General features: G+C 37.0%; 1 protein-coding gene across 2 annotated transcripts in view; it reads right to left on the reverse strand.

The window, feature by feature from the left end:
- The window catches only part of GAREM1 (GRB2 associated regulator of MAPK1 subtype 1), a 216,123-nt gene that overhangs the window by 41,667 nt on the left and 149,826 nt on the right, over window positions 1-24,630 (reverse strand). For both annotated transcript variants that reach the window (XM_007487191.3, XM_001369238.5), the window contains exon 3: window positions 148-278. In XM_007487191.3, the coding sequence (XP_007487253.2) occupies window positions 148-278 (131 nt within the window). The remainder of the gene's footprint in view (window positions 1-147; window positions 279-24,630) is intronic.

The following is a 24,630-nucleotide window of genomic DNA, read 5'->3' on the forward strand; positions in this document are numbered from 1 at the left end:
ACCAACCCCAAGCCATGTGTAGAAGGCAGGCTTCACAAGAGCTCTCTGTGAGCCCCCTACATGGACAGATGTGGATTTATTAGGCATGTAAAAGTTTAAAAGTTAAAACACACTGGCGGGGATAAATATTTGTTCGTCAAGGGCTACCTTCACGTTGAATGTTATTTCCTCCATGACGTAAACTCGTTCAGGAAATGCTTTCGCCACCTCCTCCACACTGTTAAAATACTGCACTGGTTCCTTAATATCCCGGTCTTGTTCCAGCAGCTTAAACTGCCCTGAAAACAGATGATAAACAGAAGTACTGTGAGTGAGATGTTTACACTGGACAGCTGTCACTGTGGCAACTGCACACATCTCTGATCCCCACTATCCTTGGGGGAAGTCTTCTGATTTATTAGAAAAATCACTTCAAGGGAAAGTTCTATCTAGTTAGAAAATGATTTTTTTAAAGATTCAACCAAAAATGAAAGCATCTTCAATTTATTTTGTGCTCCCATTATTTTCTTCTGGAGAAAAGAGGTCTCTGAGGTTAAGTTAAATAGGTGTCTACCTAAACTATTAACTCTTCCCAGAAAGTGAATTTACTCTAATAGATTTAGTCTATCTTCTACAGTAAATCAATACTAATTGCTTTTAATATACATTAGTAAGTCTATGAACACATACACATAAAATTCTTAACCTCTAGCCCAGGACTCTGGATTTTTAAATTTAAATGGTATCTTGTACAGATGAAAATACAATTTCATATCTTTCTATGTAGTCTCAGAAGCACTTCAATGGTGGAATTTTTTCTAAATAAATAGTAAAAAAAACCACCATTTTTTAAAGCTTCTGATTAAGAACATGGGACCGAGTAAAGTCTTTTAGCTTTTATCAATATTTTCTGAATTCTGCTTATAATTCAACCACTTTCAGAATCCAACAAAAAAGTTAAGAGCTCTGATGTGGCAGATTTCACTCCGTAGGAGAAACAGACATTTTTCATGGTAGATTGCATTCCTGTTAGGGGAACAGAAATCCGAGACCATGGAAGGACCATGTTAGGGCACTGGCCTGGTTAGATGAGAATGCTATTGTTCCAGATTTCCATGTCACAGTAAAAGGGATGCATTATTCTTTACTATGTATACTGGAAATTTGATTTAACCCAGAGTATAACAATTTCTAGTGGTGCAATTCCCCTGAAAATGGCTCTTTCCTTTCCTTTTAAGTCATGACATGAGTAGGCTGAAAACATATCAGGGGGCTTCAAGATTTCTCACTTTAAAATAAAAATCAGGTGACAAAAAACAATTCAGGGAGAGTATTAATAAACACACTTTAAATAGTTTTCTTTTCTGCCTAGTACTAGATAGTATTTTGCCTCACAGGAAGCTCGAGTTTAAGACACCACAAATTTATCCCTCTCTTCACAAAGTTTGTTACTACAAATACCTTTATGAACATTAACAGCCCAAGAATAGTACACTGAAATGTTCATTGCCAACAGCAATATACTAACTGCTTGCTCTGACAGGGAGGTAAGAAGTTCTGAAGTTCATACAGACCCAGACTAAAGGGACAAGAATGAGGTCAACACGGCATGGCACCACCAGTGGATGTGATTTATATCTCATCTCAGAGGAAGGCTTTAAAATTTGGTTTATATGAGAATTAAAGGATCTTTGGAATAGGAAAAGACCTCAGAGGTCACTCTAAGCCAATCCCTTCATTTGCTCTTTTGATGTTGTCATTGCTGTTCATTAGTGTCCAATTCTTTGGGATCTCATTTGGGGTTTTCTTGGCAACGATAATGGAGTGGTTTGCCATTTGTTTTTCCAGCTCACTTTACAACTGAGGAAACTAAGGCAAACAGGGTTAAGTGACTTGTCCAGGGTTACACAGCCAGTATCTGAGGACAGATTTGAACTCAAGAATAGGGTTCTTCTTAACTCCAGGCTTGGCACTTTATTCGCTCTGCCACCTAGCTGCTCTCTTTTCATTTTACAGATGAAAAAATTGAGGACTGCAGGTCTAAGAGTGATTTGTTCCAAAGTTTATACAGGTAAGAATCCCCTAGGTGTCACATTGAAGTCTCATATCCTTTCTGAGACTATCCTGACTGTCTTCCTATATCTGGTGATCTTACCACACAGGGCCACTGATCTAGAGCTGGAAAGGACCTCAAAGGTCATCTAGTATAATCTTCTCATTTTACAGATGAGGAAACTGAGGCCCAGGGTGATGGGAAGGGACTACCTCATGGTTGTTACAAAGTAAGTGGCAAAGCCTAGCTTTGAATTCAGGCTCCTTGACTCCAAATAAACATGCCTCCCTAAGTCCTTACAAATCTAAATCTATGATTCTGGGAATTGACAGTACTTATCTATGTCTCTTTCTATCCCCCTAATATACATACACAGAAAACATTTCTAGTAGATACACACTATATACATGCCCTCACCCACATAACTTTTAATTGGTGACACACTAAAGTTGGCAAGTAGGCCAGAAGAACACAATTGAGGTAAATGTGATCCAATTCCACTTATTTGACATTTTAAAAATAATACTCTTCCCCTTCTACATATTTAAATACATTTTTTTTTGCTAAAATAATACATGTTTTAATAACTAAAAAACACCCCAGGTTTGTTGGAGGACTCCATGAAATCATATTCTAGATTATCCCAAGTAGAGCTCACAATAGCAATTCTTTTGTAAGTTAATAAGGGGGAAAAAATTCCCTCCAATGGACTTTTGCAGTGACGGGTAAAATAAACAATTGCCCAACAGGAATGTTCACTTTCTCCCAAAGTATTTGTTTAACTAACTTTCTGAGAACTCTGTTGGGATGCCTGTTTTTTTGACAAAAGGGCTTGGGACACTTAAACCAATCCATTTTTGGTATCTGGTGAAGAAGTCAAACTATTTTTTTCACAACATATCTATGAGCTCTGCCAGTCTCACAATCTGTAAAATGGAGTCTATGGAAGTTAAATCCCAGAAACCACCAAAAGAGTTAAATGCCCCCTCCTCCCACCCCCAATGTGAAATCAATTTACACACACATATACGCTTCCTCAACCTCTACATAGGGGAACTGATTTTTTAACAGACCATTCCATGAAGAACAGGGTCTTTGTGCCACCAAACAAAAACATCTGGAGGTTGCAGAAACATCTGTTCTAAGATGTTACTGTCAAACTGTTCTGAGAGAAGGGGGAAGCTGTACTGTCTTTGATGGGTAAATTAAACATCTCCATTTGTATGTAAGATGCTACTCCATCTGCAGGACCCCAAGTCTCACAAGAATTAATAGAGATTAATAATATGCTCATTCAGGACAGCTAAAAAAACAGAAACAAGAAAGAAGGACCCAAGTTTATACTCTGAATACTTTCTGGTGTGTGCTTCAAAATCTCTACCGACAAAGGCCAACGAAAAATAATTTCTGTTGCTGATAAAACACCATTTTGGTTCCTCTCCCTGAGGGGAGCACGTTCAAAGTTTGGTTTAGAGGGGATGTAGCTTAGAAGGGTATAAAAGTGGCTTTTAGCACTCTCCCTTTCAAGGACTGGAAAGAAATGTACTAGTAGTCAGAAAGAAAGAATGGAAAAATAGCTTCCTAATGAATAAATGCTAGTAAAGAGGAGGGATACACAAAGGAAGTCAGACAGATGTTAACTTTGCCACTTATCAAGATGATTCAGTGAAACACGCCTCAGTGGGAATTAGGAAGTGGGGCAAAGAGGTTATAGGAAATGAGCATCATCTACGCTGAGTCCTTTTCTTAGCTATGATGGTACCCACTTAGCAAAGGCACAGAATTAATCCAGGAATAGAAAAGGAAGCAGGAAAGGTCATTAAAACTAATACCAATCTAGTGGTCACCCCGACACCCAGAATGTAAATGAGAAAACAGCATTCCACTGAAGAATGTTCTCTGCCTGGCCTGATGTAAAATATCCAAGAATTAGAGAATAGAAAAGAAGCAGCTATCAAAAGAACACCAATCCCTGACCAAAGCCTAGTAGAGATTAAGAAAGGTTCTTGAGGGGCAAGATAAAGGTTCAAATCTCACCTATGGTACTTATTAGATGTGTGCTCTTAGGCAAATCACTTAAAAAAATTTTTTTTAAGTTCTCACTTTCCTCATTGGCAAAATTGAAATAATACTATCAAATAATACCTTCTTCACAGTACTGTTGTCAAGTTCAAATGAGATGAATGTGTTCAAAGTGCTTTGCAAACTTTAAAGTGCTATTGAAATGTCACTTGGAAATAGTACTCTGCTCACTTAACATTGCTAATATTGCTCTCATCTCTTAATGATCTTTTAATTAATTAATATTTCTTAATGATCATTATCATTTATATATAACAATTTGAGATTTTCCTTACATCAATTCAGAGAGGTATGTAAGCAGTGCACAAGTTATAATAACCATTTTATAGATGAGGAGACTGAGATGTGAAGAATTTAAGTGACTTGCCCAAATCAAACAGCTAGGAAGGGCCAGAGGCAGGACACAAAAACCCACCTCTCTGCTGATTTCAACTTTAATGCTCTTTTCACTAAGATTTGAGATTGATCACATGGCCAGTGAAGCTTGTGTGGAAGAACAGCATAAAGTACTCAAAGAATTGGCTGATGAAATCCTCAAGAAGTTACTGACTATATTTGAGACTATGAAGAAATGGCAAAATTACAGATGATGGAATACTTAAATAGTTCCTATTTAGGGAGAAGAAATTAAATTAGGGCAGGTATTGGGGACATTCTAGTTAGTGAATTTAACTTCTCTGTCTGGAAAGACTTAGAGAAATTCTCTTAAATATCTCACTTGCATACCAAGCAGGGGGTCACATGATATTCCTCCAAATAAAGAAATAATCACCTACTCACTAGAGATATTTGAAGAATGGAGACAAAGTAATTGGCTCACATACAATTATAAAGGAACTTGGGGTTAAACATCCGGAAACCCTTTCTGACAGTTGAGTTAGTTGACCTGAAACATTCAGGTCAGTTGACCTATGACAGGTCTCTTACAAAGATAGCTTTGAAAAATTGATGAGGTGATCCTTCCAAAGGGAATGGTTTTAGTCTGGAAACTTGAGCCCGTTCTATTGCGGGAAGGATGGATTATGTAAACTGAAAGGCCCTTAGAAGTACTAATTTTAAGTTTGTCTATGAGTCACTGGACTCTAACGTGAAACATGCATGGGTCAGAACTACTCCATCATTCTTCCAAGAATGACATGGTAGTAAATATTATAGCACACAGAAATATTTATTGATGAGCAAAGAGTCATTTATTTTCTTTTGCCTTCTCCTGATGAAAGAAAGCTCTTAAAAGTATTTTGAACTTTCCTCATTCCTAGTGCTACTTCTGATAAACCACTAAAGCTGATACCTTACTGGAGGAAAATAACTCTAGGAAAGTAAAGCAGAAAACATCTAATGGATGTAGCTAAAAAATAAAACAGATGTAGATAAGAACCTTAACAATATTTGAAATATAGCCAACTTTATTCCCCAGGCTGAGAGAATTTTAGCATTTTTAAGTGCATGATCATCAATAATCAATAGATAATTGATAATAAGAATATAATAATAATAATTAGATTATTATAATTATTATTAAATTAAATTATAATATTAAAATATAATAATAATAAAAATAATAAGAATATATTAACTTGCTCTTTTGTCTCAGTCAGCAGCCCACTAATAAAGTTGAACTGGAAGAAGGGTAATTGGAGGTGCCAGTCAAGAAATAATTACAATTATCTCTACCATATCATGGGGGTTAAAGGGATGGCACTCCAATGATTTAGAAAAACCATGTTAAATTTTTCCTTCATACCAAAGAAGAAGCTTGAATTTTTTCTTTTTCTTTTATGGGATTTTTATAGTATTTAATTATAAATTTTGGGTTAAATGTGCATTTTTAAGTTTCCAAATCATTTCTGTGTTGTCTGCTGGCCTTAACAAGTTATCTGCAGCTTCTAAAAAACTCTGCAAAATTCCCATCTAATTTCTCATACCAACTTGAGATATAATTAAATCTTGATTTGGAAGGTCTTAATATGAAAGGGGTAACTGTAATTTTGTTATAAACTATCTGTGAATTTTCATATTTATTCCCTAGAGAACTATATCTGAGATTTTATATGTCAACAGACTACAGTGGTCAATTTTGAAACACTAAACGTCAGCTAAATAAATATTTCTACTGTGTGGGTTCAAAGTAGAACCATTCCTGGATATCATCTAGTTGACTGATTGTTTCCTGGTACAAACTAGTTTCACCCAGCTTTTTGTAAAATAGAAAATTGTATTTTAGTTTATCAGAAGTATTACAGGAGTTGTTTTTGATGTGAGAAAACAAATAGCAACTAAATATTTTTTAAAAGTATTACTTTTACAGATTCTATGGTATGGTAGAAGCTTTGAATATGAATGTCTATGAAATCCTTCATTTTCTTCCTTTGAAATCTTTCCTCTCCATTCCTGCATAGATATGGTCTTCATCCCCTCACACCAGTATTACTGCAACAATTTCCCAGCTAACCGGACTCTAGTCATTCTTCCCTCCCAAAGCCCTAGTCTCAATCCATCTTATATGCCTCCATCAAACTACTTTTCCTGAAACATGCTTTTCATCTTGTCACTTCTACTTAAAATCCAACAATGGCTTTCTAGTGTCCACCAAGTCGAGTCCTCCGCTGAGCTTTCAAGCACTCCATAAAGTGTGGTCCTCCTACGCTGGATGGCTATCCAATCTTATTTCCCAAGTGTAAGCCTAGAAACATTTATAAAGCACTTGTTATATCCAGTAACTGCATTAAGCACTTGAGATACAAAGAAAGGTCACAGCCAGTTTCTACTCTCAAGGAGCTCACAGACTAATGGAAGACTAAGAATCAGTGTATTCCTCTTTTTCTATCCCCCACACTGTTCCACCCAGTGATAAACATTGAGTAACTGGGTGCTTAATGAACACCTATTGATTTTTTAAAAAACCTTACCTTTTATCTTGGCATCAATACTAAGTATCAGTTCAAAGGCTGAAGAACAATAAGGGCCAGGCAATTGGGGTTAAGTGACTTGTCCAGGATCACATAGTTAGGAAGTTTCTGAGGCCACATTTGAACCTGGTACTCCTTACCAAGCCTGGTTCTCTGTCCACTGAGCCATCTAGCTGCCTCTCACTTGGCTGATTTATACAAAAATGGCCCCAGTAGGTTAAAAATGATATATGGTAGAGATCTCTAATATGGAGTTCTATTTTTTCTCTCTGGAGTTCATATTATACATTGAAGGAAAGGGTAGTTAGGGTTTCCTTGGGTGGTTTATTTTAGTATAAGGTCCAGAATCTAGCAAGTTCTATTAAACCATAGGTGGAAGACTGTGTTCAGTTTAAGAGGGAATCCAAATCAATTTGGCCAATAATTACTCAGCAGTGCCAGGCACTGGAGATATGAAGATGAAAAGGAAAACAGTCCTTGCTCTCTAGGAGTTTACTTTCTGTTGGGAGGAGCGAAGAAGAACAGCTTTATAGACTAATAAACAAAAAATTTAGACAAGGCAAAAACAAAGTAACTTGCCATACATTAATACTTGGGAGTGGGGGGGGGGTCAAGAAAGGACTTAAGCAGGAAGTGATCCTTGAGATGGACCTTGAACATGTTAGGAATTCTGAGGTTGGAGGTAAGGAAAGAAAACATTTCTAGCATGGGAGACAGACCATCACACACAGATAAGCAGTAAGCATGCTCTTTTGGTTGGAACACTGAGTAGAAAAGGTATCATCAGGCACTTCTATTTGTGCTTGCCACAAAGATGTATTAAAGCCCCAAGAAACATAAATGACGAATGACAAGTCTGAAATTTTTGTGCAATTTCTAAAACTAATCAGAATATAAATGAAGAATGTAAATGTTCCACTTAGCCTGTCCTAGAACTGTCTGTGTAAGAAATGGATAATCACAATCAATCAAAATAAAACACAGGCTTTATGGGAAAGGGCTGTGTCAGTGCTATTTGTCTGTAACCCATCAGGATACAGACTGGGGTTGGAAAGATGAAAAATGATTTGGAAAAGAAAAATGGGTGGCAGAGTTGGAGGTTTGAGTCAGGTGCCTGGGACTTTTGGACCTTTTAAATGTAATAGTTAATATTTACTCATAGAAGTTAAAGAATTTTAGAATTGGATCATCTAGTCCAACCTTTTTATTCTGAAGATGAAGAAAGTAAATAACAAAATCCTCTTTCAGCTTAGTGCAGAGAAGGCAGAATGTTTCAAAAGGAACTTTTGCTAAGACACCTGGGAAAAACTCAAAGAAGAGGATTAAAAATTTTATAATTTCTACCTTTGTTCATTTTTAACTGTAACTTCTTGGTCCTGGTTCCTTTTAGAGTTGTGGCAAATATGTTGGATTGATCTTGCCTTAAAAATATTTAAAGGAAGCTACTTTCCTATCCAAACATATTCTCTAGGCCCCACATTTCCTTTAGCTGGTCTTGATGACTGCATGATTTTTATTTCTCCCATTGTCCTGGGCTCCTTCTTCTGAGTAAATCACACTTCATCAGACTCTTAAATATGGCCTGCCAACTGAACATTATACTTCAAACGAGGTCTAATTAGGCACACTATTCTGGAATTTTAATCTTGATAGGTTTTAAAAACCAGGTGATATCTACAATAGGGTCTGTTGCCTCTCATTCTATATTCTATAATTTTATTAATGCCAGTCAGTCAACTAGTAATTATTAAGCAATTACTATGTGGCAGGCATCATGCTAAGCTGACTCTAGTCATACAAATTAGGGACACAAAATGCCAACCTTAATCTAAGGAGTTGCTTTTTTTGAACCTAAGAAGAGCTTTCTATTTATCCCTAATCAGTGGATTCAATGATTACTAAAAGGAAAGTATTTCAAGGATCATCTTGGTGATGTAATAAATGAGTCTATATATGTGTGTGTGTGTATATATATATATATATATATATATATATATATATGTTTTTGAAACTCTTTTCTTCTGTCTTAGAATCAATACTAAGTATCATTTCCAAGGCAGAAGAGTGGTACGGCATTAAGTGATCTGCCCAGCGTCTAGGAAGTATCTGAGGCCATATTTGATCCCAAGACCTACCACCTCTAGATCTGGCTCTCAATGTACTGAGACACCAGGATGACCTGGTGTCACGACAGAAGGAAAGTGTTTTTAAAAATTAATAATGAGGAATTTAAAACTATTAAATTGAATTCACTAAATGTTTCCTAATTCCTGCATTATGTGCAAAGTACTATGCTATATACTGGGAATACAAATACAAAAGTCCAGGTCCTTATCCTCAAAGGTCTTACATTCTATGAATGGTTCACAATATGCCAGATATAAATCTAATATAAGGTAAGGAACAATGGAGGCAAAATTCAGGAGTGCTTGAGGAATTATTCAGTGAAATTAAATTAAAAATTTTCAGTATTTTTGTTTTGCTTTGTTTTGTTTCCCCTAGATCTAGCAGCTAGGTAATGAAGTAGATAGAAAACTGGGGCTTTGAGTTAAGATGACCCAAGTTCAAATCCAACTTCAGACATTTCCTAGCCATGTAAGGTTTGGGCAAGTTTGTTACAGTTTCCTCAACTGTAAAATGGGGATAATGGTACCCAACTCCTAAGATTGATAAGAAAGAGATATTTATAATGTACTTAGCACAGTGTCCTGCACATAATAGGCACTGTATAAATGCTAAATATTATTATTATCCTTATTATTTTATCAGTGTAGGCAAAAAAGAAAACTTTTCCCTACCAAAGTAGATTCATAACCATTCTGCAAATTATAGTCTTCTCTGTTTGGGGTAAACAATGAAGTTAAACAACTTATTCTGGATCATAGAGCCAGTATTTCTCAAGTGGGACTTGAACCCGTGTCTTCCTGAGAGAGACCTCTATTCAGTATTCCATGGTGTGTGTGTGTGTGTGTGTATCTGTCTGTCTGTCTGTCTCTGTCTCTGTCTCTGTCTCTCTCTCTCTCTTTAAATACATTTGGGCTTTCTTTTCATGACTACTTCAGTGAAATAGATAAGAAAGAAAATGGGAGGGGTGAAGGGAAATTAGAGAGAATAAAGAAGATGAATAATACAAACCCAAAGATATATACACATTTGAAATAGTCACTCAGGCATACAGAGTGGCAGAGACAAAAACTACATTTCTCCCAGTAACATTATTTTGCAACTTTGAAAGGTTTACTTTTTAAGTGATGTTATTCTGCAACCCTAGTATACATCAGGTTAGATAGGGCTGTATCACATTTTTTTTAAATTATGGTTTGTTTGTTTCTGTCAGAGTCAGATGCAGACCAAAGCATATTATTACCTTTCACATTATTTGTGGTTTTATTTGGGGGTTTTGGTTTTATATGAGTATTCTCTTACAAAAATGAACAATATGGAAATGTTTTGCCTAATAATACAAGTATTATCCAGAACAAATAGTTTACTATCTCTGAGAGAGGGGAGGGAAGTGAGGGAGGAAGACAATTGGAATTTTATAATGTCAGAAAACACATGTTGAAAACTGTTTTTATATTTAATTGGGATAATAAAATGTTGAATTAAAAATATATTTTTTAACTTTCCCTCCTGATTACACATTGGTATGATTTTCATTAATCATTTTCTGACATGTAGCTATCCATATTTTCTCCCTCCTTCCCATTCCTCCCTCCTTTCCCAAGATGGAAGATAATATGATATAAGTTACACATGTGTTATTATACAATATATTTCCATATTCATCATATTATGAAAGAAATATATTGCTTACACCAGAGAAAAATTCATGTAGGAAATGAAAAACAGCATGTTTCAATCTGCATTTAGACTTTACCAATCCCTTCTATAGAAGTGGATAGCCTTTTTATATTAGTCCCTTGGAGTTGTCCTGGATTTGCACTGTTGATATAGGCTGTATCAAATTAAATTGATGTTTGGGGGTCCTCAACTCATAAACTAGAATGTTCTAAAAGCCTTATACCATAAATACCATCTTCCTTCCTTCCTTCCTTCCTTCCTTCCTTCCTTCCTTCCTTCCTTCCTTCCTCCCTCTTTCCTTCCTTCCTTCCTTCCTTCCTTCCTTCCTTCCTTCCTTCCTTCCTTCCTTCCTTCCTTCCTTCCTTCCTTCCTTCCTTCCTTCCTTCCTTCCTTCCTTCCTCTCTCTATCCTCCTCCGATCTTAGAATCAATATTAAGTGTCAGTTCCAAGGCAGAAGAGTGGTAAGGGTCAGGCAACTGGATTAAGTGACCCACCCCAGCCAGGTTACACAGTTAGGAAGTGTCTGAAGCTAGATTTGAACACAGGACTTCCTCTCTCTAGACCCATTACTCTATTAACTAAGTCACCTAGAGAGCCCACTAAATACCTTTTCAATGACTTATGAAAGTATTAAAAGAAAAAAATGCTTATTTATCTGTAGCACTGTATGATGAGTAAATAGTCTAGGATTTGAACAAAATTCATGACCATTTTTGCTAATGAAATATGACACTATTTATGGTTTCTTCTTTGCTCCTTCCAGCACATTGCCATGTAAACACCCACACACCAATGGGACCCCAGAGGAGAGGAAAAACACAAGCAGCTGTTTGGGCTATGGTTTTAGCCAGAAAAAGGCCCCGATTATGGGAGATTTATTTTTTATATTTTGTGCCAAAATTAAAATGGATAATGTTTAATGTACAGAAAGCATGGATGGTTGTCAAGTACTTGACTTAATGTCCTGAACATTTAAGGAGGGAAAATACGTGTCAAAGCTGTAAGGTTCATATTTGTTCAGTTTACTGACAGTCTTCCAAGAGTACATAGTTTCAAAACATCCCATCCTCTCTCTCCCCCAGTGGAGGGGTGGATTCACTTCTGTGTATAGCTTTGAGATATATTTTATCCAAGTTCTAACAGCCCCTTAACAAACCCAGTTTAAAGAGTTATGACACTTTTCTAAAAGCTTCCATGTGATTTTACTGTAGCGGAACTAAATTAGAGCAAATAATGGAGTGGCAATGCTCATCTTCTCCCCTTCTCCCCCTTCCACTGAGTTGGCTGTCACATCAGTGCCCATCGATCAATGCATGGGCAGAAATGTGTGACAATTTCCCTAGTATCACCTTTCTTCTATATTATCATTACCTTGTATGTCTTGATTCAAGCACAGAATCCTAGCAATAAAAGGATCCAGGACAATTCTGAGGGACTTATGAAAAAGAATGCTAGCCACCTCCCAAAGAACTGTTGGAGTAGAAATGCCGGTGAAAACATAGGATTTATCACTCATTTACTTGGGTATATGTTTTGGGGTTTTGGTTCTATATATGGTATTCACTTACAAAAACGCTTAATATGGAAAATATGTTTTGTGTGATAATACATGTATATATAACCCAGATTGAATTGCTTGTCAGCTGGGGGGGATTGAAGGAATGAAGACAATATGGATCCTATACCTTTGGAAAACTTTGGTGGAAATTTGTTATTAAAATTAAAAAAAAAATTAAAAACCTACAAAGTCCTTAACCCCCAAATGACAGACCTTTCCTTTCTAAATATTGTCTTGCTATGAACACTTGGGAACTGATATCCTCCCTGAATGTACACTCAGCTTTTAGGAGTTTCTGACTTAATTACTTATTGAAACATCTAACAGGACATGATATAGTATAATGTATCAAATTTAAATGCAATCATATCCCCTTTTGTAGGTGGTATATTGACTTAAAAATCTCAAGTTAACATCATTTGTATATATTATATTTTTGTTTATTTTTTAAAACACTTCCCAAATAACCTTTTTTAGCCTTACCTTCTATCTTGGAATCTATAACAAGTATCATTTCCAAGGCAGAAGAGAGGTAAGGGCTAGGCACACCACTAAAGTGTCTGAGGACAGATTTGAACCTCCCTATCCAAGCCTGAATCTCTATCACAATCCATCTAATAGCTCCCCATCCCAATTACATTTTAATTTATTTCTGGATTAAGTGACCCACCCAGGGCTACACAGTTAGGAAGTGTCTGAAGCTAGATTTGAACACAGGACTTCCTCTCTGCAGACCCATTACTCTATTAACTAAGTCACCTAGAGAGCCCACTAATACCTTTTCAATGACTTATGAAAGTATTAAAAGAAAAAAAATGCTTATTTATCTGTAGCACTGTATGATAAGTAAAAAGTCTAGGATTTGAACAAAATTCATGACCATTTTTACTAATGAAATGACATCATTTATGGTTTCTTCTGTGAATTTGACATCACTGGTATAATGGGCAGATAAATGGCCCTGGGAATCAGAAAGGCTTGGATCAACAGATCATAAATTTAGAGCTGGAAGGGACCTTCAAGGCTATCAAATCCAATCCTCTCCTTTTATGTATGAGGATACTGAACTGAATAGAAATTAAGTTACATCATCATCATTATCGCAGCTGGCATTTATGTAGCTCTTTAAGGTATGCAAAATGCTTTGCAAATATCATCTTATTTGATCCTCACAATAACCCTGGGATAAAGATACTATTATTATTCCCATTTTTATATAAGGAAATTAAGTGAGACCAGAGGTTAAGTGACTTGCTCAGGGTCATACAGCTAGTAAATGTCTGAGGCTGGATTTGATCCTGGGTGTTCTTAACTCTAGGTCCAGTGCCCAGATACACACTGATGTATATGACACATACTGACATACATTAGCTATGTGACTACTAGCAAGTCATTTGAATTTTCAGTTTTTGTATGTTCAATAAACATTTATTAATTTAATTTTTTTGAAAATTTTATTTAATTAGTCAATTTAGAACATTATTCCTTGGTTACACGAATCATATTCTTTCTCTCCCCTTCCCCAACCCCTTACTGTAACTGACGCGTAATTTCACTGGGTTTTACTTATGTCCTTGATCAGAGCCTATTTCCATGTTGTTGGTGTTTGCATTAGGCTGATCATTTAGAGTCTACATCCCCAATCATATCCCCTCGACCCATGTGATCAAGCAGTTGTTTTTCTTCTGTGTTTCTACTCCCACGGTTTTTCCTTTGGATGTGGATAGTGGTTTTTCTCATAGATTCCTCCAAGTTGCTCAGGATCACTGCATTGCCACTAATGGAGAAGTCCATCACCTTCGATTGTACCACAGTGTCTCAGTCTCTGTGTATGATGTTCTCCTGGTTCTGCTCCTCTCACTCTGCATCAATTGCTAGAGGTTTTCAATAAACATTTATTAAGCACCTACTGTGTGTCAGGCACTGTGCTAACTGCTGGGCATACAAAAAGAGGCCAAAGATAGTCACTGTCTTCAAAGACAACACAAACAAATTTACAAATTAAGTTATGTATCAGATAAAAAGGAAATAAAAAGAGAGGGAAGGTAATAGAATTAAAAATGATTAAGAAAGACTTCCTGTAGAAGATGAGATTTAGTTGGGATTTAAAGGAAGCCAGAGTAGAGGGCGCATTCTAAGCATGGGGGACAGTCAGAGAAAATGCCTGGAGCAGAGGGAAGGAACGCCTTGTTCATGGGTCAGCTGGGAAACCAGTATGATCTCAATAAGTGGGGAAAGTTTTCCTACCTTGATGTCTTTGTATCTATTTTTTATATGCTTACATACACATGTAATGAGATTCCATGTTCCTTGAGCATAGAGATGGTTTTACTTTCCTCTTTGCATTAGCATAGTGTCAGGTCCCATCCCTGGGCCTCTTTGCTTCTTTCTCAATACTATGCCACTTTATGATCTCCGCAACCCCCATGAATTCACTATCATCTCAAAACAGATGATTCACATATCTCTTGGTCTAATCCTAACCTCCAGACTCATATCTCCAGCTTCTGATTAAACATCTTGAATTATTTGCGTCAAAGACATTTTAAGCACACATTTAAAACTGAACTCATTGTCTTTTCCTACAGACTCTTTCCTCTACTCAACACCCCTATTACAATTGAGGATACCCCACTCCAGTCTATCTTTTACTCAACTGTCAAACTGTTCTTTCTACAGTGTAAGTTTGCCAATGCCAATTAACTATTAGATAAACCCCAGGGGCTCCAAATTATCTCCAGGATCAAAAATGAAATCCTCTTCAGGGTTAAAAGTCCTTTAAAACCCGGCCCCTTCTTCTCTGTCTAGTCCTCTAACATTCTCACATCCCACATTATGTTGGGAGATCCAGGAACACCAGCCTCCTTTCCTGTTCCTCATACAAGACTTATCACATCTTTACACTTACTGTGACTCAGGGCAAGTCATTTAACTTTTTGCTTCAGTATTCTCATCTGTCTAACAGGGATAATAATAGCACCTACTTCCTGGGGTTGTAGTGAAGATTGAATGAGATAATGCTTGCAAAGCTCTTAGCACAGCACATGGCACATAGTAAGTACTACGGTCATGGGCATGGTACCCCCAGAAACTCAGGCAAACTATTATCAGGGAAATTCCTCTGCTCCCTTAGGCCTGCATGACTCCCAACCCAAAACACCGGACCTTGAGGATTACCCCCCTTTGACTGCCCCACAGAATAGAGGACAAAGAAATACACCTCAAATCAGGAGAATCACCCCCATGCCCTCAGGCTAACCTCCTCCCCTCAACCCCTTGCCCCAGAGTCAAGTCCCCACTGCTGTAGAAGAATATAAAAACCCCAGAATGGAGGCATTCTGGGAGCAACTTCCCAGGTTGCTCCACTCATGCTGTCTTGCTTGCCAAAAATTCAATGTTACTAATAAATCTCTCTTTACTTTTAAGTTAAGTTTCAGAGTCTTACATTCTTGCAAAAAGTTATCCTTCCCAAACCCCAGGGGTACACTTCTACATACCACAACACTATATAAATGTTAGTTATGGAAAATTATTATAATATGTAAATTATATAATTTTTCCAATTTACCCTATAAATATCTTGTTTGTATGTAGTTGTTTGCATTTTCTTTCTCCATTAAATTGTGATTTCCTCAAAAACAGAAACTTTCCTTTTCTCTGTATCCTTAGGATTTAGCAAAATGCACAGAATATAGTAGGCACTTGAAAAAATATTTGTTGATTGACCAGATGACACAGAGTTGGACTTAAATCTATATTCATTCATTGTTTAATTGGAGAATGAAATGAAGGGAAGAGAGACAGGAAGGTCCCCATATGGAAGGCGCTGTAACAGTTTGGATGAGAGATGATGAGGGCCTGAACTTAACCCGTGGCTATTTCAAAGAATAAAGAGTTGGGGATACAAATATAAATGGTTAAGAACATAGATTTATTAAGTGCTTGCTAAGTGCAAAGCATTAGGCTAAGCCCTTGGAGATGCAAATTGAAAAGGTAAACTTGCTCAGTTCTCAAGGAGCTCATATTCTAATGACTATACAATAGGCATGGAAGGTTGGAGCTACAAATCAGATGGTCCTTAGAGTACATGAATAAAGAAAAATGGCTGGATGTAAGAGAGATTTTTGAGATTGAACTGACAACAATTGGCAGCATGGGTATGGAGGTAAAAGGTGGAAGAAGGAAAAGTATAGCATGTTTTCCAGATTATGAACTTATGTGTTTGGAATGATGATAGTACTCTTCACAAAAACAGAGAAGTTTCAAGAGGAACAAGATTAGAGAAGATAATCAATTCTGTTTCAGACGTGTTGAGTTTAAGGTACTTATAGACATCTATGTAGAGTTGTCCAATGGGCAACTGACAAGGTGGGATTAGCGCTCAGAAGAGAAGAGAGATGGATATAGAGATATGGAATCATTTGCATAGAGATGGCTGAATTTATGGGAATTATAGTTAGAGGAAAGAAAAGAAGATACAGGACAGAGCCTTGGGTGCATACCGAATTATCTGAAAGTTCTACACAGATGGTAAATGGCCAAGAAATAAACTCAATTTTTCTGATTCCAAGTCCAGTGTTCTTTCTCCTAAGTTGTGCTGCCCTACAGAGAGGTTGAAGGTTTCTAGAACAGCATTCCTAGATTCAAAGAAAAGCACTTTCTCATTTTCTGACTCATGAATCTAAAAATGACTAGCTCTGGCTAACATAAGCCACAATCTCTATAAATACAATTGGTGCCAATTAATAAGAATGGTTTGATTTAAGGATATTCTATGGAGTCTAAATGCCTAGAGTTAGACAATGTAATTTTGACTAAATTTGGTCAGTCTGAGATAATACAGGCCAAAAGATGTTACATTATTGATTCCTTCATCTTATCAGCATATGGCATGAGTCAGGATATGTTTTGTTTTGTTGGACTAAATGGTCACTATCTCTGAAATTCTGTACTTCTGTGACCTTGAGACCTTCACCAATCTGGTCATCCTTCTTCGGATAATCTCTAGTCATATGGTTACTCTTTAGTTCTCTATAATATTTCAAAGATCACTGACAATGGTCCAGCAATTACATATTCCTGTTCTTACAGTAGTCAAGGAGATGTTCATCTGGATCAAATGACTTGTTCATCAATCAAGGGCTACTAGAGATCTCTTACTGTCTCCTTAGTTATCTTAGGTATCAACTCCCAAGAGCTATTTCTGTTTGTCCTTTCCAGTCTAAAGCTCATTCTTGGCAGAGAAAAATGGAAGCCCAAATAAGATGATGCCACCTAACTCTGCCTTTTATCTTCCATTACCATCAAGTAGCAGATGTTAGAGAAAGGTTGTGCTTATCTGGAAAGTTTAGGCACAAGGAAAAGTTAAGGCTGAAGATGAATAGCTCTATCTTGGTCCAGGCTAGAAATCAAATAGAACTCCATACTCATTTAAAAATAATTCCATTTAAGTGTTTTCATGCTTAAAGGACTATTACTACCAGCTTAATGAATGACTATTGCTGATTTCTTTTTATTAGTGGGAAGTATAGGAGGATGCAAGCACTATAAATGGAGCAGACTCAAAATTCAACTAAAGCTCTGTCAGTTAAACTGTTTTAGTCTTTACAATAAGATTTAGAACTGGAAGAGACTTTAGAGATCATCTAGTCCAACCTCCTCGTTAGACTTGGAAGTTGGAGCCCAGAGAATTAAATGGAATTTCTCAAGGTCACAGGGGTGGTGAGTAGTATAGCTAAGATTCAAACTAAAGTCCTTGGGTTGCAAAACCAGTGCTCTTTACTTATGTTTTTAATTTTAAAAGTAAAATTAAATCAGATAAGGAAATGGCCCTGTTGTTATAGAATCTAATTTTTGCTCTGTTTCTTTTTTTCAAAATATTTAAAGAGCATACTTTAAAAAATCAATATATTCTTTCATTTAACACTAGAGCCAGTTAATAACTCCCTCTCCCCATTCCACCACTGTATCCCCAAAGAACTATTCTCTCTCTTCCTCCCCCTCTATCCACATCCCACCCCTTCCCTCTGACTCTTTATTCTTTGCTGACAAAACTCCCAGGGCTAGCTTCCCACGTCTAGTACCTCTTTTTCATTAGAATGACTTAAGCTTCATTCACTGAAGATCTTGCTTATTGAGCATTCTCTGGTGCCTTTCAGGTTTTGACCCTGTTCCATGTTAAACAGGCTGTGGTGCAAGTGTAGGATGGTGTTGGGTAAAATATTCCATCTAACAAGGACAGTTATGTAAACAGTGCTGCTTCTGGTAGAAATGTTTGATGGGACAAACAAGGCTAGAGGAAAAATGCTGAGACACATACAGAGAATGAAAGAGACAGAGAGAGAGAGAGAGAAAAGGACTGAGAGGGACAAAGATCATCAGAAAGTGTTAAATGATAATGATGATGATGATGATGATAGAGACAAAGAGCAGCAACAGTAACAACTTTATACGTGAACCAAAATATGCTTCAAATAAAAAGCACTTTTGTTCTTTGTAAGAGATCAGGCTTCTAAAGAACTTAACTCAGTGGGAGGAGTTTTAAAACACAGGAACAAAGACTGAATCAGCAACTCTGATTTCTGATACTGCACACTCTGCAGAGAAAAACTATTTACCCTCATTTTTTTTGTGGTTTTGGAAATTTACTGCTTTAAAGAGAAAACCAAGGTTTCAGAAATTCAACATCTCTCTGCCTCTGCTATGTTTACTACCTGTGTAAGTAATTGGGTCTAGTCACTATCTCTTTGGGCCTCAGTTTTTTCAGACGTAAAGTTAGGCAACTGGACTATATGGTCTCTATAGTATCTTCTGGCTCTAAATTCTAGAATCCTTTAAATATTATATTAAATATTTATCCATATTTGGAGTGAGAAATAAACTGGGCAAGAGACCGAAAGACAAAAAATGATATATATGGTTTCTACCATCAAAGAGTTTACAATGAAAGGGAAGTATACAAATTAAGAATGGTACAGGAGACATGGTCATCCTTTGTACTATATATGATGGGGAAATGGCAAAATGCTGTAACAAAATCTGAAGAAAGGGAAATAATTTTTGGTAGGAGGAAGGAGAGATCAGAGAATAACTAACTTGTAAAGAAATTGGCACCTGAGTCAGATTTGGAAGGAAAGATATTAACAGGCAGAAATGTGAAAGGAAAATAATAGAAAGCAGTCTCTGCACAGAAGCTAGAGAGGGCAGGATGAAATAAAAAAAGAGATTCTTATTTGTTCCTGAAGGAAAATAGCATGAAATAAGGCTGGTGAGGTAGGTTGGAGCTGGACTGTGAAGTACTCTGAATATCAGGGCATCAGTCATTTGAGAGGCAACAGGGAGCCACAGAAGGTTTTTGCAGGGAAGTAACAGATCTGTGAGTTAGGAAGATTCTTTTAGTAGCCACACCAAGCAGAAACTACAGAGTAGAAGATACTGGAGTCAGGGATAATATTTATTTACTCTTAACGTAGAGCAGGTGAAAAGTAATGAAGATGTATACCAGCATGGTGGCTCTGAGGGAAAGAAAGGTATGAGAAATGTCACCAACCCCTCCTTCATCACTTTCCCTTTCTCCTGGCATCATAAATATTTGTGTGATAGATTTTCTTTTCTACTAAATTTTCAGATACTTGGGAACAGGGTCTATAATATTATCTAGTTTTGTTTGTATAGCCAGTGTAGTAGTTTTGAATAGCCAATCCAGCAGAAAGCCATATACATCATAGATGCTTAATAAATACTTCTGCATTGCACCTGCCAGATAGTTCTAAGGCAGAAGAGTGGTATGGGCTAGGCAATGGATGTTAAGTGACTTGTGCTGGGTCATACAGCTAGTCAGAATCCAAATTTGAACCCAGGACCTCCCAGCTCTAGGCCTGGCTCTCAATCTACTGAACCATTTCACTGTCTCCTAGTTATTTCTACTTATTAAATTAAAATAGGGTAGTAATTGAAGCTTAGATGAGTTTACCAAGAGAGTATAGATATGGAAGAGAGGTTCATTTTAAGGCAAGCGAAGAAACATTTATTTTACAATTAGTAGTTGCTAGGTGGGGGCACCTACATGATACAGTGGATAGAGAGCTGGGCCTGGAATTGGGATTTCAAATCTGGCCTCAGATACTTAATTAGCTGTGTGATCCTAGGCAAGTCACTTAACCCTGTTTGCCTTAATTTTCTATCTGTAGAATGAGTTGGAATATGGTACTGATTCCAGAGTCAGGCAGGTCAAAAATGGAGAAAGAAAACTATGGACCAATCTCCCTAATGAAAATAGATGCAAAAATCTTTTTTTTTTTAAACCCTTACCTTCTGTCTTGGAATCAATACTGTGTGTTGGTTCCATGGCAGAAAAGTGTTAAGGGCTAGGCAATGGGGGTTAAGTGACTTGCCCAGGGTCACACAGCTGGGAAGTATCTGAGGCCAGATTTGAACCTAGGAATTCCTGTCTCTAAGCCTGGCAAAAATCTTAAATAGGATACTGGCAAAAAGACTCCAACAAGTGATCATGAGGGTTATTCATTATGATCAGGTGGGATTTATACCAGGAATGCAAGGATGGTTCAATATTAGAAAACCATCCACAAAACTGACCATATCAACAAGCAAACCAACAAAAATCACATCATTATCTCAATAGATGCAGAAAAAGCCTTTGACAAAATACAACACTCATTCCTATTGAAAACACTAGAAAGCATAGGAATAGAAGGGCCTTTCCTAAAAATAATAAACAGTATCTATCTAAAACTATCAGCAAACATGATCTGCAATGGGGATAAACTAGAAGCCTTCCTAATAAGATCAGGAGTGAAACAAGGACACCCATCATCACCTCTATTATTTAACAGTGTACTAGAAACACTAGCAGTAGCAATCAGAGAAGAAAAAGAAATTGAGGGTATTAAAATTGGCAATGAAGAGACCAAGCTATCACTCTTTTTGTATGATATGATGGTCTACTTAAAGAATTCTAGAGAATCAACCAAAAAGCTAGTGGAAATAATCAACAACTTTAGCAAAGTTGCAGGATTCAAAATAAACCCGCATAAGTCATCAGCATTTCTATATATTTCCAACACATCCAACACACAGATGAACACAAAAATTATATGAACGCAACTATAAAGTACTTTCCACAAAATTAAAATTAGATCTAAATGATTGGAAAAACATTAATTGCTCATGAGTAGGATGAGTTAAGATCATAAAAATGACAATCTTACCCAAACTTATTTACTTATTTAGTGCCATACTCATTGAAATACCAAAAACCATTTTTACTGAATTAGAAAAAAACATAAAGTTCATTTGGAAGAACAAAAGATCAAGGATATACAGTGAAATAATGAAAAAAAATGTGAAGGACAGTGGTCCAGCTGTACCAGATTTCAAACTACACTACAAAGCAGTGGCCATCAAAACAGTAACAGTGGAATAGACTTGGGGTAAGTGACCTCAGCAAGACAGTCTATGATGAACCCAAAGATCACAGCTTTTGGGACAAAAATCCACTCTTTGATGAAAAAAAAATTCTGGGAAAATTGGAAGACAGTATGGGAGAGATTGGGTTTGGATCAACATCTCACACCCTACACCAAGATAAACTCCAAATGGGTGAATGACTTGAATATAAAGAAGGAAATTATAAGTAAATAAAGTGAACACAGAATAGTATACTTGCCAGATCTTTGGGAAAGGAAAGATTTTAAGACCAAGCAAGAGTTAGAAAAAATTACAAAATGTAAAATAAATAATTGTGATTACATTAACTTAAAAAGTTTTTGTACAAACAAAACCAATGCAACCAAAATTAGAAGGGAAGCAACAAATTGGGGAAAAATCTTCATAACAAAAACCTTTGACAAAGGTCTAATTACTCAAATTTTTAAAGAGCTAAATCAATTGTACAGAAAAATCAAGCCATTCCCCAATTGATAAATGGGCAAGGTACATGAATAGGCAATTTTCAGATAAAGAGATTAAAACTATTAATAAACACATGAAAAAAAAGTGTTCTAAATCTCTTATAATCAGAGAGATGCAAATCAAAACAACTCTGAGATATCACCTCACACCTAGTAGATTGGCTAACATGACAGCAATGGAAAGTAATGAATGCTAGAGGGGATGTGGCAAAGTCAGACATTAATTCATTGCTGGTGGAGTTGTGAATTGATCCAACCATTCTGGAGGGCAATCTGGAACGACGCCCAAAGGGTGATAAAAGACTGTTTGCCCTTTGATCCAGCTATAGCACTGCTGGGTTTGTACCCAAAAGATATAGTAAGGAAAAAGACTTGTACAAGAATATTCGTTGCTGTGCTCTTTGTGGTGGCAAAAAATTGGAAAATGAGGGGATGTTCTTCAATTGAGGAATGGCTGAACAAATTGTGGTATATGTTGGTGATGGAAAACTATTGTGCTCAAAGGAATAATAAAGTGGAGGAATTCCATGGAGACTGGAAAAACCTCCTGGAATTGATGCAGAGCGAAAGGAGCAGAACCAGGAGAACATTGTACACAGAGACTGCGGTACAATCAAATGTAATGGACTTCTCTACTAGCACCAACGCAATGATCCAGGACAATTCTGAGGGACTTATGATAAAGAACACTATCCACATCCAGTGAAAGAACTGTGGGAGTAAAAACAGAAGAAAAACAACTGCTTGACCACATGGTTCTATGGGGTCATGATTGAGGGTGTAGACTCTAAGCAATCACTCTAGTTCAAACATCAATAATATGGAAATAAGTCTTGATCAGTGACACATGAAGAACCCAGTGGAATTGTGCATTGGCTATGGGAAGGGGTTGGTGGAGGGAAGGGAAAGAATATGAATCATGTAACCATGGAAAAATTTTCTTAATTAATCAATAAAATTAAATTTTAAAAAAGAACATTTCAAATGGAGTAAGGAAAAGTCAGGTATAACTGAACAACAACAAAGCTGCAAGATACTATACTAACTGCCCTCTCAAGGAGCTAACATTCTCCAGGGGAGAGGGTGGGGGGGGGAGAACAGTATACAAAAGGGACCAGAAAACGTGAGGGGGAGAGGAAGAAGGGTCACGTAGAGGGGAAAGAGGGCAATGTCCTGAGAGCGATGAGGGGTGAAGCATGGCCAGTCTGGGCTCTTCCTCAAAACAGAGGTATGGTGGGAGAAAGCAGCTGGAGAGAAAGAATGATCCAAGGTTAGAAGAACCCAGGAGCAGAGGGAAGTTCTCTGGTAAGAGGGCAGCTGAGGAATGGTGGCAAAAGTCCTGAGAGTCAGAAGTAGATCTGGAAGGGGAATGAAAGATAGCCAGTCTGAGCCTATTCTCCAAAAGGAGGAAAATCATAAAGATAGAATTTTGGGGACCGAGAGGGAAAAAGAAAGGTAGAAGGAAGGTGAATTAATGAGTGAAAGAGATTGAGAAGTAGGAGTTAGAGAAATATGAGAAACATAAGAAAGCATTATCAAAGCACTAATGGAATAGGGAATAGGACAAAAGAAGATGATGGTTGATAGTATCAAATGGTAAAACCCATGTCTGACTTAGGAACTCTAAAGCCTGTGTCTGTCTGTCTGTCTCTCTCATTCACTCACTTACACATACATACACACACACACACACTTTCTCTATCTAAAAACTTCCTGATGAGCACAGTTTGGGTATACAAATATAAGGTACAACTTTTACAGATATCAGGTCATCTTTTGGGTCATTCGGGAGAGAGTCATCTTAAAATACTAATGGTATTTATACACTCAATATATTTTCAAACAAAAGCATTATTAAGGGGTTCATCAACTCAATAGGACCGATGAGCAATGACTTTTCTCTTTTACATAGCACAAAGGGCGACTGAATGATCCCAAAGAACAATCTGCTTAAAGTTTCTGAATAGAGCAGCAACTTCTTTGGCAACTAGCCACTTTTTTTTTTCCAATGGGAAAAAAAAAGGCAAGATAGGCCGGCTGTGGAGGAGAGTATGTTACAATATGTTGCAAGGGCATGGGAATGAAGTCAAAACTGCATGGGTTCTATTCCCAGCTCTTTAGCTGACTTGCTTTATGACCTTGGACAATTGACCTGAATGCCATGTGCTCTTGCGGGGGTGAGAAGGGGTAAGGGCTCTATAATTCTTTGACAGAAGTCATTATGACAGTGAAAGTGGGACAATAACTTTTATAACTTCAAAACTGAAGGCAATATTCAAAAATCTAATAATTGAATTAAAGGCAAAATAATCACAT

The sequence above is a fragment of the Monodelphis domestica genome, chromosome 3, assembly GCF_027887165.1.
Source record: "Monodelphis domestica isolate mMonDom1 chromosome 3, mMonDom1.pri, whole genome shotgun sequence".
In the NCBI taxonomy this organism is placed as follows: domain Eukaryota; kingdom Metazoa; phylum Chordata; class Mammalia; order Didelphimorphia; family Didelphidae; genus Monodelphis; species Monodelphis domestica.